Here is an 18,704-nt window from a genome sequence, read left to right as displayed (position 1 = left end):
AAGTACAGCTGTACATGCAGAGGGTAACGGGATATTCAAGAGCAGAGGTGGGAAGTAACTACCGGTAAGTACATTCAAGTTCAGAGGTACTTTACGTACTTCTACTCCACTAGCTCAAACTTTCTCTCTCTCAGGTTTACCACAAGGTGACTTCCTTTTGATTTCCTGCTTCTTCACACACACTCTCTCCAGTACAGGTTAGCTCTGAGTGTTAGCATGCTAATGTAAACACAGAGCATATTACTTCCAGAACACGTCTCATTGTTTCTGACAGCAACGTTTCTGATTGGCCCGTGGGTCTAAAGCCCGCCCACATTTTAGTAATGTGGTCATGACGCAGCAAATCTGGATCAGCTCCGTTGTTCCCCGTTTTTAGAGATGTGGGTACGGAGGAGAAGAGAGAGGGGTTTATTTCCTGACACTTTGAGAGTCTCCTGACACACCGGGGACACACCGGGGACACACCGGGGACACACGGGGGACACACCGGGGACACACCAGGGACACACCGGGGACACACCGGGGACACACCAGGGACACACCGGGGACACACCGGGTACACACCGGGGACACACCGGGGACACACCGGGGACACACCAGGGACACACCGGGGACACACTAGGGACACACCGGGGACACACCGGGGACACACCGGGGACACACCGGGGGACACACCTGGGACACATGGGGACACAATGGGGACAAACGGTGATGTAGAGAAAACATCAAAAAGTGACTTTTGCATGATAGGAGACCTTTAAAGAGTCCTCCACACAGAGAGGTGGAGGCGGTGTTGTTTCTGTTATCTACTTCCTGTTACTCTCACCAGAGTCTGGCAGCACCAGGCGGCCTCCGGTGGGTCCGAACACTTCGCTGGCTCTCAGTTGTTTCCCGGCGCCGAGCGGCCCGTTCAGCGCCAGAAGGCCCTTTTTGTGCCGCTCTTCTGCGTCGCTGCAGTCCAGGTTCGAGTCCCGTGGGAAGGAGCTCTGCACCTTGACCTTGATGTCCGGCAGCGGGTCGAACAGATCCTTGTTGGCAGCATCGTGGAAGCAGAGCGGGGTTCTGAAGCTCCGGCCCGACGTCAGGTCCGGAGGCACGGAGGAGTTCAGCAGCAGAGGGTTTCCTGCAGAGACACGGAGACACACCGTCAAATAACTGAGCCTCCAACGCACGCACGCGTACACAACAACAAGATAACAAGCACAATAACTAGAAACAACAATGTAAAGTTCAACTAGTATTAAAACTATCCAGAATGTATGTAACTTAGGGCATAACCAAAATAATACTCCCAGTAGAGCCACCATTGGATTAAAAGTTAAGTTTTGACAACCCCCCCCCCCCCCCCCCCCGGGAAGTGCTCCTCACTTATCACGCCCCCGGTAATTAACGATTCTCCTAAAAATAGACCAACATTACCCCCCCGCCCTGCAGCAGCTGGGCAGCAAGGACTCTGAGACTCGCCTGTTATCTTGGCAGCAGCCCCCCCCCCACTGGGAGCTCCTCTCATTTACAGACCAGTGACCCCCCCCCCCCACCGTCCTTCAGCAGGAAATGACTCCAGCTGATGGATTATGGAGGTCCAGCTGTGTGTGTGACTCGGCCTGTTGGCTGCAAAGCATTCAGGACAAACAAACAAACACGAGGGAAGTGTGGTCTGAGGTTTCAGATCTCAGTTTGCTTTCATACGTTCTCTTTATTTCTTCTTCCCTAACTCATGGTTTGGTTTTTAGAATGTCTGAAGATATTGATAAATGTCCATCACAGTTTCTCCGAGACTAATGCGGTGTCTTCGACCCAAAGATATTCATGTTTCATTTCATTAGTATTATATTTTGTTTTTGTTTTAAACATTCAAAATAAATCAAATCAAAAGATTTCAAGCCTTTGATTGTCATTGAGTTACTCCTTCAACAGAGCACCACAATAAAACAGATCAAATAGTGCAACTAAATACAAATGAACTAGAATAGAAATAGTAGAATAAGAGTCTATACATAAGGGATAAATAATTGGTAAGTTGCAAACAGGTGAATGTTATGGATGTTCTAGTTCTGGAGTGGAGTGCGCCAGCTGGGCGTAAAGAAGTAGGTCTTAACTCTAACGTCGGGCTGAGCTACGTCCGACTTAGTGATTTGAGTTTACACCGAGTGCACCAAGCTGACTAGTCACGGTCGTAGCTGCGCCTCGTTAATACACGCAAAACAGTAATTGTTGCCAAGCAACACACGACTACATCATTTAACACTCAAACTTCTCCTTTCAGAGCAGCCCGTTAGCGTAACATCTGAGCGCAATCAGCACCTACAAGGTTACGGAGAGCTCCGTGTTTCTGTCTGATCCGTGCTGGAGTTCAGCTCCCTGAATAGATCTCCAGTTCGTTCCATCACAAATGACTCTCTCTCGTCTTAATGCCCTTTCGTTGTTAAACCTGTAAACAAGACGCACTGCCATCGTTATTTTCCTTCTTGCCTGTTTTACGTTACTCTGGATGCTAGTCTGTCTTTCCGATGCACAACGCACACAGGGCTTCAGTCTAAGTGGTGCACCAGTCATAACTTTAGTTAGGTCTTAACCTTCGGTTCTACGTCGGACGTAGAGTTACGCCCAGCTGGTGCACTCCACTCCAGGTGTTTAACAGTCTTATGGCCTGTGGGATGAAACTGAAGATGAAGATATTTGATGCTCTTAAAAATTGTTCCAGCAAAATATTGCTCTAAATCCGATGGTGAGTTTCACCTGAGGGTCGAGAAGACGTATCTATTAAGAATTGCATAGAGTGGTGCACGAATGAGTCCTAAAACCAGGAAGTGAGTCAGCATTTTACCACTCCCTGTTCCCTCGTCTCAGAGTCAACGGGATCTCTCCATAGGATTCTGGAATATTGTAAAAAATAAGGTGTGTGGAAAACGAACCTGTTTGATAAATGCACGTTTTGTTCAGCCGGATAATCTCCACGTGTCTACTTTCATAATGTTCTAATCATAAATCTAATGTCCAGAAGCTAAATGCTAACGTTATGCTACAAAGGAGCTACAGGCGAGTCCAGCAGCACGACTTCAACGTCACACCAACTTCAGATCCATATTCAAACACACAGATTCTAGATGGTACGAGTTGAAGCGTTTGTTTGAACAGTCTGCAGGAGGCAGGGACTTGCTCTCAAGCAGAACAGAAACTAACTTAGAGGAGTGTTTACGTGTTCGGTGTCATGATGTACAACGGCCTCCACGACTTCTGTAGTCCTATTCAGCCACTTGGTAACAACCATCGTTTCTCAGACACGTCCACTCTTCAGAGATCACCAGTGGGGTCACTGCTGATGATTTAATGTAGAACAAAACGTGATCCGTCTCTTTGTCTCAACCACAGACCTTAGTTCAGATAGCTTCCTAAACCCTATGGAGAGATCCCATTGGCTGAGACGAGGGAACAGGAAGTGGTGACATGCTGACTCACTTCCTGGTTTTAGGACTCGTCACTGCACCACTCTATAGACAGCGGCCTTGAAGTGCTTCACCATTAAATGGTTGAAGCCAGAACCCCCCCCCCCCCCTATAACTGCTGGATTCAGAGAGTGTGGGAAATCCGCCACATGGAGCAAATCACATATTTATTACGTTTGCAGAAAAACACATTTTTGCAACATATATAATAAAATACAAATAAAAAATTGTGCAAGAAGTCTATATGCATGTACATAGAATATGATTTGTACCCCTTTCTACTTATTTAAGGTCATGCTACTATTTACATGCCCCCCCCTTCCTATGATATATGACTATTATATTGTTACTCATATCATTTTAATGTTGTCATTTATTACTCTCTTTTTGTCTAATCCCTCAAACACAGACACACACACACACACACACACACACACACACACACACACACACACACACACACACACACACACACACACACACACACACACACACACACACACACACACACACACACACACACACACACACACACACACACACACACACGCACCCACGCACCCACGCACACACACAGTAATGCTAGGTCACACACAAGCCCTTCTCCCACCTCTGTGTTGTGTGCGGTGAAAAGCTGGCCTCTTTAAACAGGATTTACGACCTGCACAGGAGCTCCTCTCACAAACACAGCCACATCGAGCCGGGGGCAGATATGAGGCGACGATGGACTCTCCCCCCCACGAAGGCTATCACTCTTGCTAACCCAGAAACGTCAGTGACAGACACCCTGTAGCGAGGCAGAAAGTGGATTGATGCTCCATACGCCTCACATTTATCCAGTGGGGGTCAGGGAGGTGTAATCTAAAGGGGGGGGGGGATTGATTTTCTGCAGCTCGACAATAACAAAGAAGCATCCTTTCACTGATAATGGAAAGGTAAATCCTGAGGATGCTACATGCTAACAAACAACATCAATAATAATAATAATAATAATAATAATAATTGATGAGTCAGCATTTTAGCACTTAGTGGTCTCTCTTTCAATGGTTTTCTGAATTGTGTTTTTGTTTGCAATGCTGAAATAAGGTCTGTGGTTAACACAAGCTGTAGAGATTTTAACGTTTTGTTCTATGACCTTAAATATGTCAGTAAATACCCCACTGGTTTATTTAAAAATGGAGGTTGCTAAAAAGTGTCTAAATCACACCCAACATTAGCCTCCTTTAGCTTAGCGGTGGTGACGTGAAGTCATGTGACCGTGCTGTAGTTCCTTTATAGCCCAACATTAACAACCTTTAGCTTAGCGGTGGTGACGTGAAGTCATGTGACCGTGCTGTAGTTCCTTTATAGCTCAACATTAGCCTCCTTTAGCTTAGCGGTGGTGACGTGAAGTACGTGTGACCGTGCTGTAGTTCCTTTATAGCCCAACATTAACAACCTTTAGCTTAGCGGTGGTGACGTGAAGTCATGTGACCGTGCTGTAGTTCCTTTATAGCTCAACATTAGCCTCCTTTAGCTTAGCGGTGGTGACGTGAAGTCATGTGACCGTGCTGTAGTTCCTTTATAGCCCAACATTAGCCTCCTTTAGCTTAGCGGTGGTGACGTGAAGTCATGTGACCGTGCTGTAGTTCCTTTATAGCCCAACATTAGCCGCCTTTAGCTTAGCGGTTGGACGTGAAGTCATGTGACCGTGCTGTAGTTCCTTTATAGCCCAACATTAGCCTCCTTTAGCTTAGCGGTGGTGACGTGAAGTCATGTGACCGTGCTGTAGTTCCTTTATAGCCCAACATTGACAACCTTTAGCTTAGCGGTGGTGACGTGAAGTCATGTGACCGTGCTGTAGTTCCTTTATAGCTCAACATTAGCCTCCTTTAGCTTAGCGGTGGTGACGTGAAGTCATGTGACCGTGCTGTAGTTCCTTTATAGCCCAACATTAGCCGCCTTTAGCTTAGCGGTGGTGACGTGAAGTCATGTGACCGTGCTGTAGTTCCTTTATAGCCCAACATTAGCCTCCTTTAGCTTAGCGGTGGTGACGTGAAGTCATGTGACCGTGCTGTAGTTCCTTTATAGCCCAACATTAACAACCTTTAGCTTAGCGGTGGTGACGTGAAGTCATGTGACCGTGCTGTAGTTCCTTTATAGCTCAACATTAGCCTCCTTTAGCTTAGCGGTGGTGACGTGAAGTCATGTGACCGTGCTGTAGTTCCTTTATAGCCCAACATTAGCCGCCTTTAGCTTAGCGGTTGGACGTGAAGTCATGTGACCGTGCTGTAGTTCCTTGATAGCCCAACATTAGCCACCTTTAGCTTAGCGGTGGTGAGGTGAAGTCATGTGACCGTGCTGTAGTTCCTCTATAGCCCAACATTAGCCTCCTTTAGCTTAGTCGTGGTGACGTGAAGTCATGTGACCAAGCCTTAGTTCCTTTATAGCCTAACGTTAGCTTTTTACTTCAGAAATCATAAAGTGGTGTTAGTATGAGGAGATTATCCAGCTGAACTGAGCATGTAAGAATCATAAACAGTTGTTTCTCTTACCTTGTCTGGTGTTCTTGAAGTTGAAGGACTGGAATCCCCCGGTGAGGGCGGAGGAATCTATGACGTCGACGCCGTACTCGCTGTGGTTCTTCCTGTAAAGCATCACCGCCACCACCAAGATGGCCACCGCGATGATGCCGGCACCGAGTCCCGAGTACAGAGCCACGTCGTTGGAGCTGTCCATACCTGAAGAGATGGGACAAAACAGAAAAAAAGACTTGGGGTTAGGTCTCAATTTAAGCACAAACAAAGGCCTGTTGCTAATAAAATAAAAGAGGCTCCAAATTAAAGTCAGCTGGGATTAAAGACCACTTTTTAAAATGAAAATAATCTATATTTACTGTTAGAAAATCTCAAAAGATAAAGGTTTGCGCTGTCCAAAAATAATCAGCAGGAAAGGACTCTTCAAAGTAGATACACTACATACTGATATACACCTGAACATCAGCAGGAGAGGACTCTTTAAAGTAGAGACACTACATACTGATCTACACCTGAACATCAGCAGGAGAGGACTCTTTAAAGTAGAGACACTACATACTGATCTACACCTGAACATCAGCAGGAGAGGACTCTTTAAAGTAGAGACACTACATACTGATATACACCTGAACATCAGCAGGAGAGGACTCTTTAAAGTAGAGACACTACATACTGATCTACACCTGAACATCAGCAGGAGAGGACTATTTAAAGTAGAGACACTACATACTGATCTACACCTGAACATCAGCAGGAGAGGACTCTTTAAAGTAGAGACTCTACATACTGATATACAACTGAACATCAGCAGGAGAGGACTCTTTAAAGCAGAGGAACTACATACTGATATACACCTGAACATCAGCAGGAGAGGACTCTTTAAAGTAGGGACACTACATACTGATATACACCTGAACATCAGCAGGAGAGGACTCTTTAAATTAGAGACACTACATACTGATATACATCTGAACATCAGCAGGAGAGGACTCTTTAAAGTAGAGACACTACATACTGATATACACCTGAACATCAGCAGGAGAGGACTCTTTAAAGTAGAGACACTACGGACTGATATACACCTGAACATCAGCAGGAGAGGACTCTTTAAAGTAGAGACACTACATAGTGATATACATCTGAACATCAGCAGGAGAGGACTCTTTAAAGTAGAGACACTACATACTGATATACACCTGAACACCAGCAGGAGAGGACTCTTTAAAGCAGATACACTACATACTGATATACGCCTGAACATCAGCAGGAGAGGACTCTTTAAAGTAGAGACACTACGGACTGATATACACCTGAACATCAACAGGAGAGGACTCTTTAAAGTAGAGACATTACATACTGGTATACACCTGAACATCAGCAGGAGAGGACTCTTTAAAGTAGAGACACTACATACTGATATACACCTGAACATCAGCAGGAGAGGACTCTTTAAAGTAGAGACACTACATACTGATATACACCTGAACATCAGCAGGTCTCAGATATCAATGCCTGCTTGAACTGTAATCCACTGATAATCCTAATTGAGTACAACACTCACGTCTCTTAACACGACTGATGCTCATTACTCACACGTGTCATTATTCAACGTTTTATGACAAGCGTGACTCTGCAGCGTTCTCTCTGAGCCGGAGAAGGATTGGTTGTGACAGGTGAACATGCGCTGCGTTATCAACCATTAATGGCTCCTAATCACGGCTAACGAGCTCTTTCGACCAATTTACGTCCTCCCGTCCTGCCATGGCTCTCAATCACTGGTTCAGCAGCTGAGAGAGAGTCAGGTGTTTCATTTGCCTGTGACATCAGAGGAGGAATTAACTCACGTACTATACTTCAATATTGTTTCTCACGCTGCTTTTTACTCGACAATTCAGATGGAAATACTGTTCTGTTACTTTACTAATTATCAGACATGGTTAAAACTTCTCAGAAATGAAAATGTGCTGCTTTTTCTTTTGACATAGTCCCTTCACAATTGTACTAGTAGCAGAGTATTTTTAAACTGTGTTGTGAGTACTTTCATTTGTGATATGAGTATTTTTAGTTGTAGCAGTGTATTTTTACACTGTGATGTGACTGAGTACTTTTACTTCAACAGAGTATTTTTACAGTGTGATGTGAGTACTTCTACTTGTAGCAGAGTATTTGTACAGTGTGGTGTGTGTACTTTGACTTGTAGCAGAGTATTTGTACAGTGTGGTGTGAGTACTTTGACTTGTAGCAGAGTATTTGTACAGTGTGGTGTGAGTACTTTGACTTGTAGCAGAGTATTTGTACAGTGTGGTGTGAGTACTTTGACTTGTAGCAGAGTATTTGTACAGTGTGGTGTGAGTACTTTGACTTGTAGCAGAGTATTTTTACAGTGTGGTGTGAGTACTTTGACTTGTAGCAGAGTATTTTTACAGTGTGGTGTGAGTACTTTGACTTGTAGCAGAGTATTTGTACAGTGTGGTGTGAGTACTTTGACTTGTAGCAGAGTATTTGTACAGTGTGGTGTGAGTACTTTGACTTGTAGCAGAGTATTTGTACAGTGTGGTGTGAGTACTTTGACTTGTAGCAGAGTATTTGTACAGTGTGGTGTGAGTACTTTGACTTGTAGCAGAGTATTTTTACAGTGTGGTGTGAGTACTTTGACTTGTAGCAGAGTATTTGTACAGTGTGGTGTGAGTACTTTGACTTGTAGCAGAGTATTTGTACAGTGTGGTGTGAGTACTTTGACTTGTAGCAGAGTATTTGTACAGTGTGGTGTGAGTACTTTGACTTGTAGCAGAGTATTTGTACAGTTTAGTGTGAGTACTTTGATGTGTAGCAGAGTATTTGTACAATGTGGTGTGAGTACTTTGACTTGTAGCAGAGTATTTGTACAGTGTGGTGTGAGTACTTTGACTTGTAGCAGAGTATTTGTACAGTGTGGTGTGTGTACTTTGACTTGTAGCAGAGTATTTGTACAGTGTGGTGTGAGTACTTTGACTTGTAGCAGAGTATTTGTACAGTTTAGTGTGAGTACTTTGATGTGTAGCAGAGTATTTGTACAATGTGGTGTGAGTACTTTGACTTGTAGCAGAGTATTTGTACAGTGTGGTGTGAGTACTTTGACTTGTAGCAGAGTATTTGTACAGTGTGGTGTGAGTACTTTGACTTGTAGCAGAGTATTTGTACAGTGTGGTGTGAGTACTTTGACTTGTAGCAGAGTATTTGTACAGTGTGGTGTGTGTACTTTGACTTGTAGCAGAGTATTTGTACAGTGTGGTGTGAGTACTTTGACTTGTAGCAGAGTATTTCTACAGTGTGGTGTGAGTACTTTGACTCTAGCAGAGTATTTGTACAGTGTGGTGTGAGTACTTTGACTTGTAGCAGAGTATTTGTACAGTGTGGTGTGAGTACTTTGACTTGTAGCAGAGTATTTGTACAGTGTGGTGTGAGTACTTTGACTTGTAGCAGAGTATTTGTACAGTGTGGTGTGTGTACTTTGACTTGTAGCAGAGTATTTGTACAGTGTGGTGTGAGTACTTTGACTTGTAGCAGAGTATTTCTACAGTGTGGTGTGAGTACTTTGACTCTAGCAGAGTATTTCTACAGTGTGGTGTGAGTACTTTGACTCTAGCAGAGTATTTGTACAGTGTGGTGTGAGTACTTTTACTTGCAACAATACTTTTATAGGGCGCCATAAGCACTTTGAGGGATCTGAACACCTCTTTGACCTCTGGTGTTAAAGTTGCACCTTCTTTGCAGCTTTAAAGGAAGCTCTGATGATTAAATGGACACACTTTAACGTTGTGTGCAGCGTGTGATCATCCTGGTAGGAATACTCTAGATTAATATCCCTCTGATTGGTCTGTGAGACGTCTCCTGACCAGCGGCACATCATCTGTTCACCCTGAGATATCCACCACAACCATTAGATCCAGGCCACTGGGTGTGAAGCAGCCTGAATGGGATGTGAAACAGTTTAGAGAAACGTCTGGACATGTTCCTCTGATCTGCATAATGTAGCATGCAGAGGTAAAGCAGATGGTCCATCTTCACACCTCTGTTTCCAACATATTGTTACTGTGTTTGACCTTGGATGTTATATCAGCCTTTTCTAACGGCTCTTTAAGATGATCTAAGATGTTATCGTGTTATAAATGCTATCAAACCACAATCCCTCCGGTATGTTCAGGTGTATATCAGTATGTAGTGTCTCTACTTTAAAGAGTCCTATCCTGCTGATGTTCAGGTGTATATCAGTATGTAGTGTCTCTACTTTAAAGAGTCCTCTCCTGCTGATGTTCAGGTGTATGTCAGTATGTAGTGTCTCTACTTTAAAGAGTCCTCTCCTGCTGATGTTCAGGTGTATATCAGTATGTAGTCTCTCTACTTTAAAGAGTCCTCTCCTGTTGATGTTCAGGTGTATATCAGTATGTAGTGTCTCTACTTTAAAGAGTCCTCTCCTGATGTTCAGGTGTATATCAGTATGTAGTGTCTCTACTTTAAAGAGTCCTCTCCTGCTGATGCTCAGGTGTATATCAGTATGTAGTGTCTCTACTTTAAAGAGTCCTCTCCTGCTGATGTTCAGGTGTATGTCAGTATGTAGTGTCTCTACTTTAAAGAGTCCTCTCCTGCTGATGTTCAGGTGTATATCAGTATGTAGTGTCTCTACTTTAAAGAGTCCTCTCCTGCTGATGTTCAGGTGTATATCAGTATGTAGTGTCTCTACTTTAAAGAGTCCTCTCCTGCTGATGTTCAGGTGTATATCAGTATGTAGTGTCTCAACTTTAAAGAGTCCTCTCCTCCTGATGTTCAGGTGTATATCAGCATGTAGTGTCTCTACTTTAAAGAGTCCTCTCCTGCTGTTGTTCAGGTGTATATCAGTATGTAGTGTCTCTACTTTAAAGAGTCCTCTCCTGCTGATGTTCAGGTGTATATCAGTATGTAGTGTCTCTACTTTAAAGAGTCCTCTCCTGCTGATGTTCAGGTGTATATCAGTATGTAGTGTCTCTACTTTAAAGAGTCCTCTCCTGCTGATGTTCAGGTGTATATCAGTATGTAGTGTCTCAACTTTAAAGAGTCCTCTCCTGCTGATGTTCAGGTGTATATCAGCATGTAGTGTCTCTACTTTAAAGAGTCCTCTCCTGCTGATGTTCAGGTGTATATCAGTATGTAGTGTCTCTACTTTAAAGAGTCCTCTCCTGCTGATGTTCAGGTGTATATCAGTATGTAGTGTCTCTACTTTAAAGAGTCCTCTCCTGCTGATGTTCAGGTGTATATCAGTATGTAGTGTCTCTACTTTAAAGAGTCCTCTCCTGCTGATGTTCAGGTGTATATCAGTATGTAGTGTCTCTACTTTAAAGAGTCCTCTCCTGCTGATGTTCAGGTGTATATCAGTATGTAGTGTCTCTACTTTAAAGAGTCCTCTCCTGTTGATGTTCAGGTGTATATCAGTATGTAGTGTCTCTACTTTAAAGAGTCCTCTCCTGCTGATGTTCAGGTGTATATCAGTATGTAGTCTCTCTACTTTAAAGAGTCCTCTCCTGTTGATGTTCAGGTGTATATCAGTATGTAGTGTCTCTACTTTAAAGAGTCCTCTCCTGATGTTCAGGTGTATATCAGTATGTAGTGTCTCTACTTTAAAGAGTCCTCTCCTGCTGATGCTCAGGTGTATATCAGTATGTAGTGTCTCTACTTTAAAGAGTCCTCTCCTGCTGATGTTCAGGTGTATGTCAGTATGTAGTGTCTCTACTTTAAAGAGTCCTCTCCTGCTGATGTTCAGGTGTATATCAGTATGTAGTGTCTCTACTTTAAAGAGTCCTCTCCTGCTGATGTTCAGGTGTATATCAGTATGTAGTGTCTCTACTTTAAAGAGTCCTCTCCTGCTGATGTTCAGGTGTATATCAGTATGTAGTGTCTCAACTTTAAAGAGTCCTCTCCTGCTGATGTTCAGGTGTATATCAGCATGTAGTGTCTCTACTTTAAAGAGTCCTCTCCTGCTGTTGTTCAGGTGTATATCAGTATGTAGTGTCTCTACTTTAAAGAGTCCTCTCCTGCTGATGTTCAGGTGTATATCAGTATGTAGTGTCTCTACTTTAAAGAGTCCTCTCCTGCTGATGTTCAGGTGTATATCAGTATGTAGTGTCTCTACTTTAAAGAGTCCTCTCCTGCTGATGTTCAGGTGTATATCAGTATGTAGTGTCTCTACTTTAAAGAGTCCTCTCCTGCTGATGTTCAGGTGTATATCAGTATGTAGTGTCTCAACTTTAAAGAGTCCTCTCCTGCTGATGTTCAGGTGTATATCAGTATGTAGTGTCTCTACTTTAAAGAGTCCTCTCCTGCTGATGTTCAGGTGTATATCAGTATGTAGTGTCTCTACTTTAAAGAGTCCTCTCCTGCTGATGTTCAGGTGTATATCAGTATGTAGTGTCTCTACTTTAAAGAGTCCTCTCCTGCTGATGTTCAGGTGTATATCAGTATGTTGTGTCTCTACTTTAAAGAGTCCTCTCCTGCTGATGTTCAGGTGTATATCAGTATGTAGTGTCTCTACTTTAAAGAGTCCTCTCCTGCTGATGTTCAGGTGTATATCAGTATGTAGTGTCTCTTCTTTAAAGAGTCCTCTCCTGCTGATGTTCAGGTGTATATCAGTATGTAGTGTCTCTACTTTAAAGAGTCCTCTCCTGCTGATGTTCAGGAGTATATCAGTATGTAGTGTCTCTACTTTAAAGAGTCCTCTCCTGCTGATGTTCAGGTGTATATCAGTATGTAGTGTCTCTATTTTAAAGAGTCCTCTCCTGCTGATGTTCAGGTGTATATCAGTATGTAGTGTCTCTACTTTAAAGAGTCCTCTCCTGCTGATGTTCAGGTGTATATCAGTATGTAGAGTCTCTACTTTAAAGAGTCCTCTCCTGCTGATGTTCAGGTGTATATCAGTATGTAGTGTCTCTACTTTAAAGAGTCCTCTCCTGCTGATGTTCAGGTGTATATCAGTATGTAGTGTCTCAACTTTAAAGAGTCCTCTCCTGCTGATGTTCAGGTGTATATCAGCATGTAGTGTCTCTACTTTAAAGAGTCCTCTCCTGCTGATGTTCAGGTGTATATCAGTATGTAGTGTCTCTACTTTAAAGAGTCCTCTCCTGCTGATGTTCAGGTGTATATCAGTATGTAGTGTCTCTACTTTAAAGAGTCCTCTCCTGCTGATGTTCAGGTGTATATCAGTATGTAGTGTCTCTACTTTAAAGAGTCCTCTCCTGCTGATGTTCAGGTGTATATCAGTATGTAGTGTCTCTACTTTAAAGAGTCCTCTCCTGCTGATGTTCAGGTGTATATCAGTATGTAGTGTCTCTACTTTAAAGAGTCCTCTCCTGTTGATGTTCAGGTGTATATCAGTATGTAGTGTCTCTACTTTAAAGAGTCCTCTCCTGCTGATGTTCAGGTGTATATCAGTATGTAGTCTCTCTACTTTAAAGAGTCCTCTCCTGTTGATGTTCAGGTGTATATCAGTATGTAGTGTCTCTACTTTAAAGAGTCCTCTCCTGATGTTCAGGTGTATATCAGTATGTAGTGTCTCTACTTTAAAGAGTCCTCTCCTGCTGATGTTCAGGTGTATATCAGTATGTAGTGTCTCTACTTTAAAGAGTCCTCTCCTGCTGATGTTCAGGTGTATATCAGTATGTAGTGTCTCTACTTTAAAGAGTCCTCTCCTGCTGATGTTCAGGTGTATATCAGTATGTTGTGTCTCTACTTTAAAGAGTCCTCTCCTGCTGATGTTCAGGTGTATATCAGTATGTAGTGTCTCTACTTTAAAGAGTCCTCTCCTGCTGATGTTCAGGTGTATATCAGTATGTAGTGTCTCTTCTTTAAAGAGTCCTCTCCTGCTGATGTTCAGGTGTATATCAGTATGTAGTGTCTCAACTTTAAAGAGTCCTCTCCTGCTGATGTTCAGGTGTATATCAGTATGTAGTGTCTCTACTTTAAAGAGTCCTCTCCTGCTGATGTTCAGGTGTATATCAGTATGTAGTGTCTCTACTTTAAAGAGTCCTCTCCTGCTGATGTTCAGGTGTATATCAGTATGTAGTGTCTCTACTTTAAAGAGTCCTCTCCTGCTGATGTTCAGGTGTATATCAGTATGTTGTGTCTCTACTTTAAAGAGTCCTCTCCTGCTGATGTTCAGGTGTATATCAGTATGTAGTGTCTCTACTTTAAAGAGTCCTCTCCTGCTGATGTTCAGGTGTATATCAGTATGTAGTGTCTCTTCTTTAAAGAGTCCTCTCCTGCTGATGTTCAGGTGTATATCAGTATGTAGTGTCTCTACTTTAAAGAGTCCTCTCCTGCTGATGTTCAGGAGTATATCAGTATGTAGTGTCTCTACTTTAAAGAGTCCTCTCCTGCTGATGTTCAGGTGTATATCAGTATGTAGTGTCTCTATTTTAAAGAGTCCTCTCCTGCTGATGTTCAGGTGTATATCAGTATGTAGTGTCTCTACTTTAAAGAGTCCTCTCCTGCTGATGTTCAGGTGTATATCAGTATGTAGAGTCTCTACTTTAAAGAGTCCTCTCCTGCTGATGTTCAGGTGTATATCAGTATGTAGTGTCTCTACTTTAAAGAGTCCTCTCCTGCTGATGTTCAGGTGTATATCAGTATGTAGTGTCTCTACTTTAAAGAGTCCTCTCCTGCTGATGTTCAGGTGTATATCAGTATGTAGTGTCTCTACTTTAAAGAGTCCTCTCCTGTTGATGTTCAGGTGTATATCAGTATGTAGTGTCTCTACTTTAAAGAGTCCTCTCCTGCTGATGTTCAGGTGTATATCAGTATGTTGTGTCTCTACTTTAAAGAGTCCTCTCCTGCTGATGTTCAGGTGTATATCAGTATGTAGTGTCTCTACTTTAAAGAGTCCTCTCCTGCTGATGTTCAGGTGTATATCAGTATGTAGTGTCTCTTCTTTAAAGAGTCCTCTCCTGCTGATGTTCAGGTGTATATCAGTATGTAGTGTCTCTACTTTAAAGAGTCCTCTCCTGCTGATGTTCAGGAGTATATCAGTATGTAGTGTCTCTACTTTAAAGAGTCCTCTCCTGCTGATGTTCAGGTGTATATCAGTATGTAGTGTCTCTACTTTAAAGAGTCCTCTCCTGCTGATGTTCAGGTGTATATCAGTATGTAGTGTCTCTACTTTAAAGAGTCCTCTCCTGCTGATGTTCAGGTGTATATCAGTATGTAGAGTCTCTACTTTAAAGAGTCCTCTCCTGCTGATGTTCAGGTGTATATCAGTATGTAGTGTCTCTACTTTAAAGAGTCCTCTCCTGCTGATGTTCAGGTGTATATCAGTATGTAGTGTCTCTACTTTAAAGAGTCCTCTCCTGCTGATGTTCAGGTGTATATCAGTATGTAGTGTCTCTACTTTAAAGAGTCCTCTCCTGCTGATGTTCAGGTGTATATCAGTATGTAGTGTCTCTACTTTAAAGAGTCCTCTCCTGTTGATGTTCAGGTGGATATCAGTATGTAGTGTCTCTACTTTAAAGAGTCCTCTCCTGCTGATGTTCAGGTGTATATCAGTATGTAGTGTCTCTACTTTAAAGAGTCCTCTCCTGCTGATGTTCAGGTGTATATCAGTATGTAGTGTCTCTACTTTAAAGAGTCCTCTCCTGCTGATGTTCAGGTGTATATCAGTATGTAGTGTCTCAACTTTAAAGAGTCCTCTCCTGCTGATGTTCAGGTGTATATCAGCATGTAGTGTCTCTACTTTAAAGAGTCCTCTCCTGCTGATGTTCAGGTGTATATCAGTATGTAGTGTCTCTACTTTAAAGAGTCCTCTCCTGCTGATGTTCAGGTGTATATCAGTATGTAGTGTCTCTACTTTAAAGAGTCCTCTCCTGCTGATGTTCAGGTGTATATCAGTATGTAGTGTCTCTACTTTAAAGAGTCCTCTCCTGCTGATGTTCAGGTGTATATCAGTATGTTGTGTCTCTACTTTAAAGAGTCCTCTCCTGCTGATGTTCAGGTGTATATCAGTATGTAGTGTCTCTACTTTAAAGAGTCCTCTCCTGCTGATGTTCAGGTGTATATCAGTATGTAGTGTCTCTTCTTTAAAGAGTCCTCTCCTGCTGATGTTCAGGTGTATATCAGTATGTAGTGTCTCTACTTTAAAGAGTCCTCTCCTGCTGATGTTCAGGAGTATATCAGTATGTAGTGTCTCTACTTTAAAGAGTCCTCTCCTGCTGATGTTCAGGTGTATATCAGTATGTAGTGTCTCTACTTTAAAGAGTCCTCTCCTGCTGATGTTCAGGTGTATATCAGTATGTAGTGTCTCTACTTTAAAGAGTCCTCTCCTGCTGATGTTCAGGTGTATATCAGTATGTAGAGTCTCTACTTTAAAGAGTCCTCTCCTGCTGATGTTCAGGTGTATATCAGTATGTAGTGTCTCTACTTTAAAGAGTCCTCTCCTGCTGATGTTCAGGTGTATATCAGTATGTAGTGTCTCTACTTTAAAGAGTCCTCTCCTGCTGATGTTCAGGTGTATATCAGTATGTAGTGTCTCTACTTTAAAGAGTCCTCTCCTGTTGATGTTCAGGTGTATATCAGTATGTAGTGTCTCTACTTTAAAGAGTCCTCTCCTGCTGATGTTCAGGTGTATATCAGTATGTTGTGTCTCTACTTTAAAGAGTCCTCTCCTGCTGATGTTCAGGTGTATATCAGTATGTAGTGTCTCTACTTTAAAGAGTCCTCTCCTGCTGATGTTCAGGTGTATATCAGTATGTAGTGTCTCTTCTTTAAAGAGTCCTCTCCTGCTGATGTTCAGGTGTATATCAGTATGTAGTGTCTCTACTTTAAAGAGTCCTCTCCTGCTGATGTTCAGGAGTATATCAGTATGTAGTGTCTCTACTTTAAAGAGTCCTCTCCTGCTGATGTTCAGGTGTATATCAGTATGTAGTGTCTCTACTTTAAAGAGTCCTCTCCTGCTGATGTTCAGGTGTATATCAGTATGTAGTGTCTCTACTTTAAAGAGTCCTCTCCTGCTGATGTTCAGGTGCATATCAGTATGTAGTGTCTCTACTTTAAAGAGTCCTCTCCTGCTGATGTTCAGGAGTATATCAGTATGTAGTGTCTCTAGACATGGCTGGATATACTATGTTCAACTTATAATATAACTGCTTTTTAAAATTTAAAATAAGAAAGATCCCGAAGCCTTTAAGAGGATCTGTGGAGATGCATCAATCTGTTACACTTTAGGAGGGAAACCGGCTGATTCACGAAAACCAAGCAATTGAAACAAAACAAAATGCGTCAGTAAATGCAAGAGATGCAGCATTTCCTCAACAATGTTTAATTTACATGTTCCATCTTCCTCAGACGTCACTGATCTGGGCTCTATTACCCCAAAAACACAAGCCACAGCTTTGCTATCAGAGCAGATTAGTTATGTTTATACCCTACATTTGATTTTAAGAATATAACGCTTCACCGAACACAGGAGGGGGCTTGAGTCACGATTCTCATGTTATGTCACGTTTTTAGTTTTGTATATCTAGGTCTGGGTGTATTTTGCTGTTCTGTTCTCCCTGTCATGTTTACCTCCTGGTTTCTTGTCTGGTCCCTCTCCCTGTGTATTGTCTGGTCCCTCTCTCTGTGTCTTCCTCCTGTCGTTAGTTTCCCTGGTGTGTCTCGTTGTCTGATTGTGTTCACCTGTTGCCCTTGTGTGTCTCCTCCCCTGCCCGGCTGTTTCTCGTCTCCTGATTACCCCTCCCTGTATTTACTCTCTTCCTGTGTTCAGTGTTGGTTCATCTTTTGTTGGTGACTGAGTTCACCGGGGAGTGTTCTGTTTGTCCGAGTTTTGATTCTATCCTTGAAATAAAGGCATGATCAGTATTATCTGCGTTTGGGTCCTGCTTGCTTCACTCTACCGTAACAGCTTGGCCTTCACAAATAAAGACGGCTCATTTTAGTTATTGCCAAATATATTGAGGCCGAACCTGAAATTCAGCTTGGGGGCATCCGCATAGTCCGCATATCTTTTACATGATAGGACACCTTTAACATCCGATACCTCCTGTAACACACCTGTAACACACCTTTAACATCCGAAACCTCCTGTAACACACCTTTAACATCCACTACCTCCTGTAACACACCTGTAACACACCTTTCACATCCGATACCTCCTGTAACACACCTTTAACATCCACTACCTCCTGAAACGCACCTGTAACACACCTGTAACACATCTGATACCTCCTGTAACACACATTTAACATCCGCTACCTCCTGAAACACACCTGTAAAACACCTTTAACATCCGATACCTCCTGTAACACACCTGTAAAACACCTTTAACATCCGATACTTCCTGTAACACACCTGTAACATCCGATACCTCCTGTAACACACCTTTAACATCCACTACATCCTGTAACACACGTAACATCCACTACCTCCTGAAACACACCTGTAACACACCTTTAACATCCGATACCTCCTGTAACACACCTGTAACACACCTGTAACACACCTTTAACATCCGCTACCTCCTGAAACACACCTTTAACATCCGATACCTCCTGTAACACACCTGTAACACACCTGTAACACACCTTTAACATCCGATACCTCCTGAAACACACCTGTAACACACCTGTAACACACCTTTAACATCCGATACCTCCTGTAACACACCTGTAATACACCTGTAACACACCTTTAACATCTGATACCTCCTGTAACACACCTGTAACACACATGTAACACACCTTCAACATCC

General features: G+C 42.8%; 1 protein-coding gene across 1 annotated transcript in view; it reads right to left on the bottom strand.

The window, feature by feature from the left end:
* The window catches only part of LOC307043332 (netrin receptor UNC5D-like), a 254,270-nt gene that overhangs the window by 55,732 nt on the left and 179,834 nt on the right, over positions 1-18,704 (bottom strand). Inside the window, 3 exon segments of the mRNA XM_079687717.1 lie at positions 827-969; positions 972-1,123; positions 5,981-6,166. Of these exon segments, the coding sequence (XP_079543843.1) occupies positions 827-969; positions 972-1,123; positions 5,981-6,166 (481 nt within the window).

This window comes from Notothenia rossii (genome assembly GCF_949606895.1).
Source record: "Notothenia rossii genome assembly, chromosome: 6".
In the NCBI taxonomy this organism is placed as follows: Eukaryota; Metazoa; Chordata; class Actinopteri; order Perciformes; family Nototheniidae; genus Notothenia; species Notothenia rossii.
This window is presented reverse-complemented; position numbering and strand designations above follow the sequence as displayed.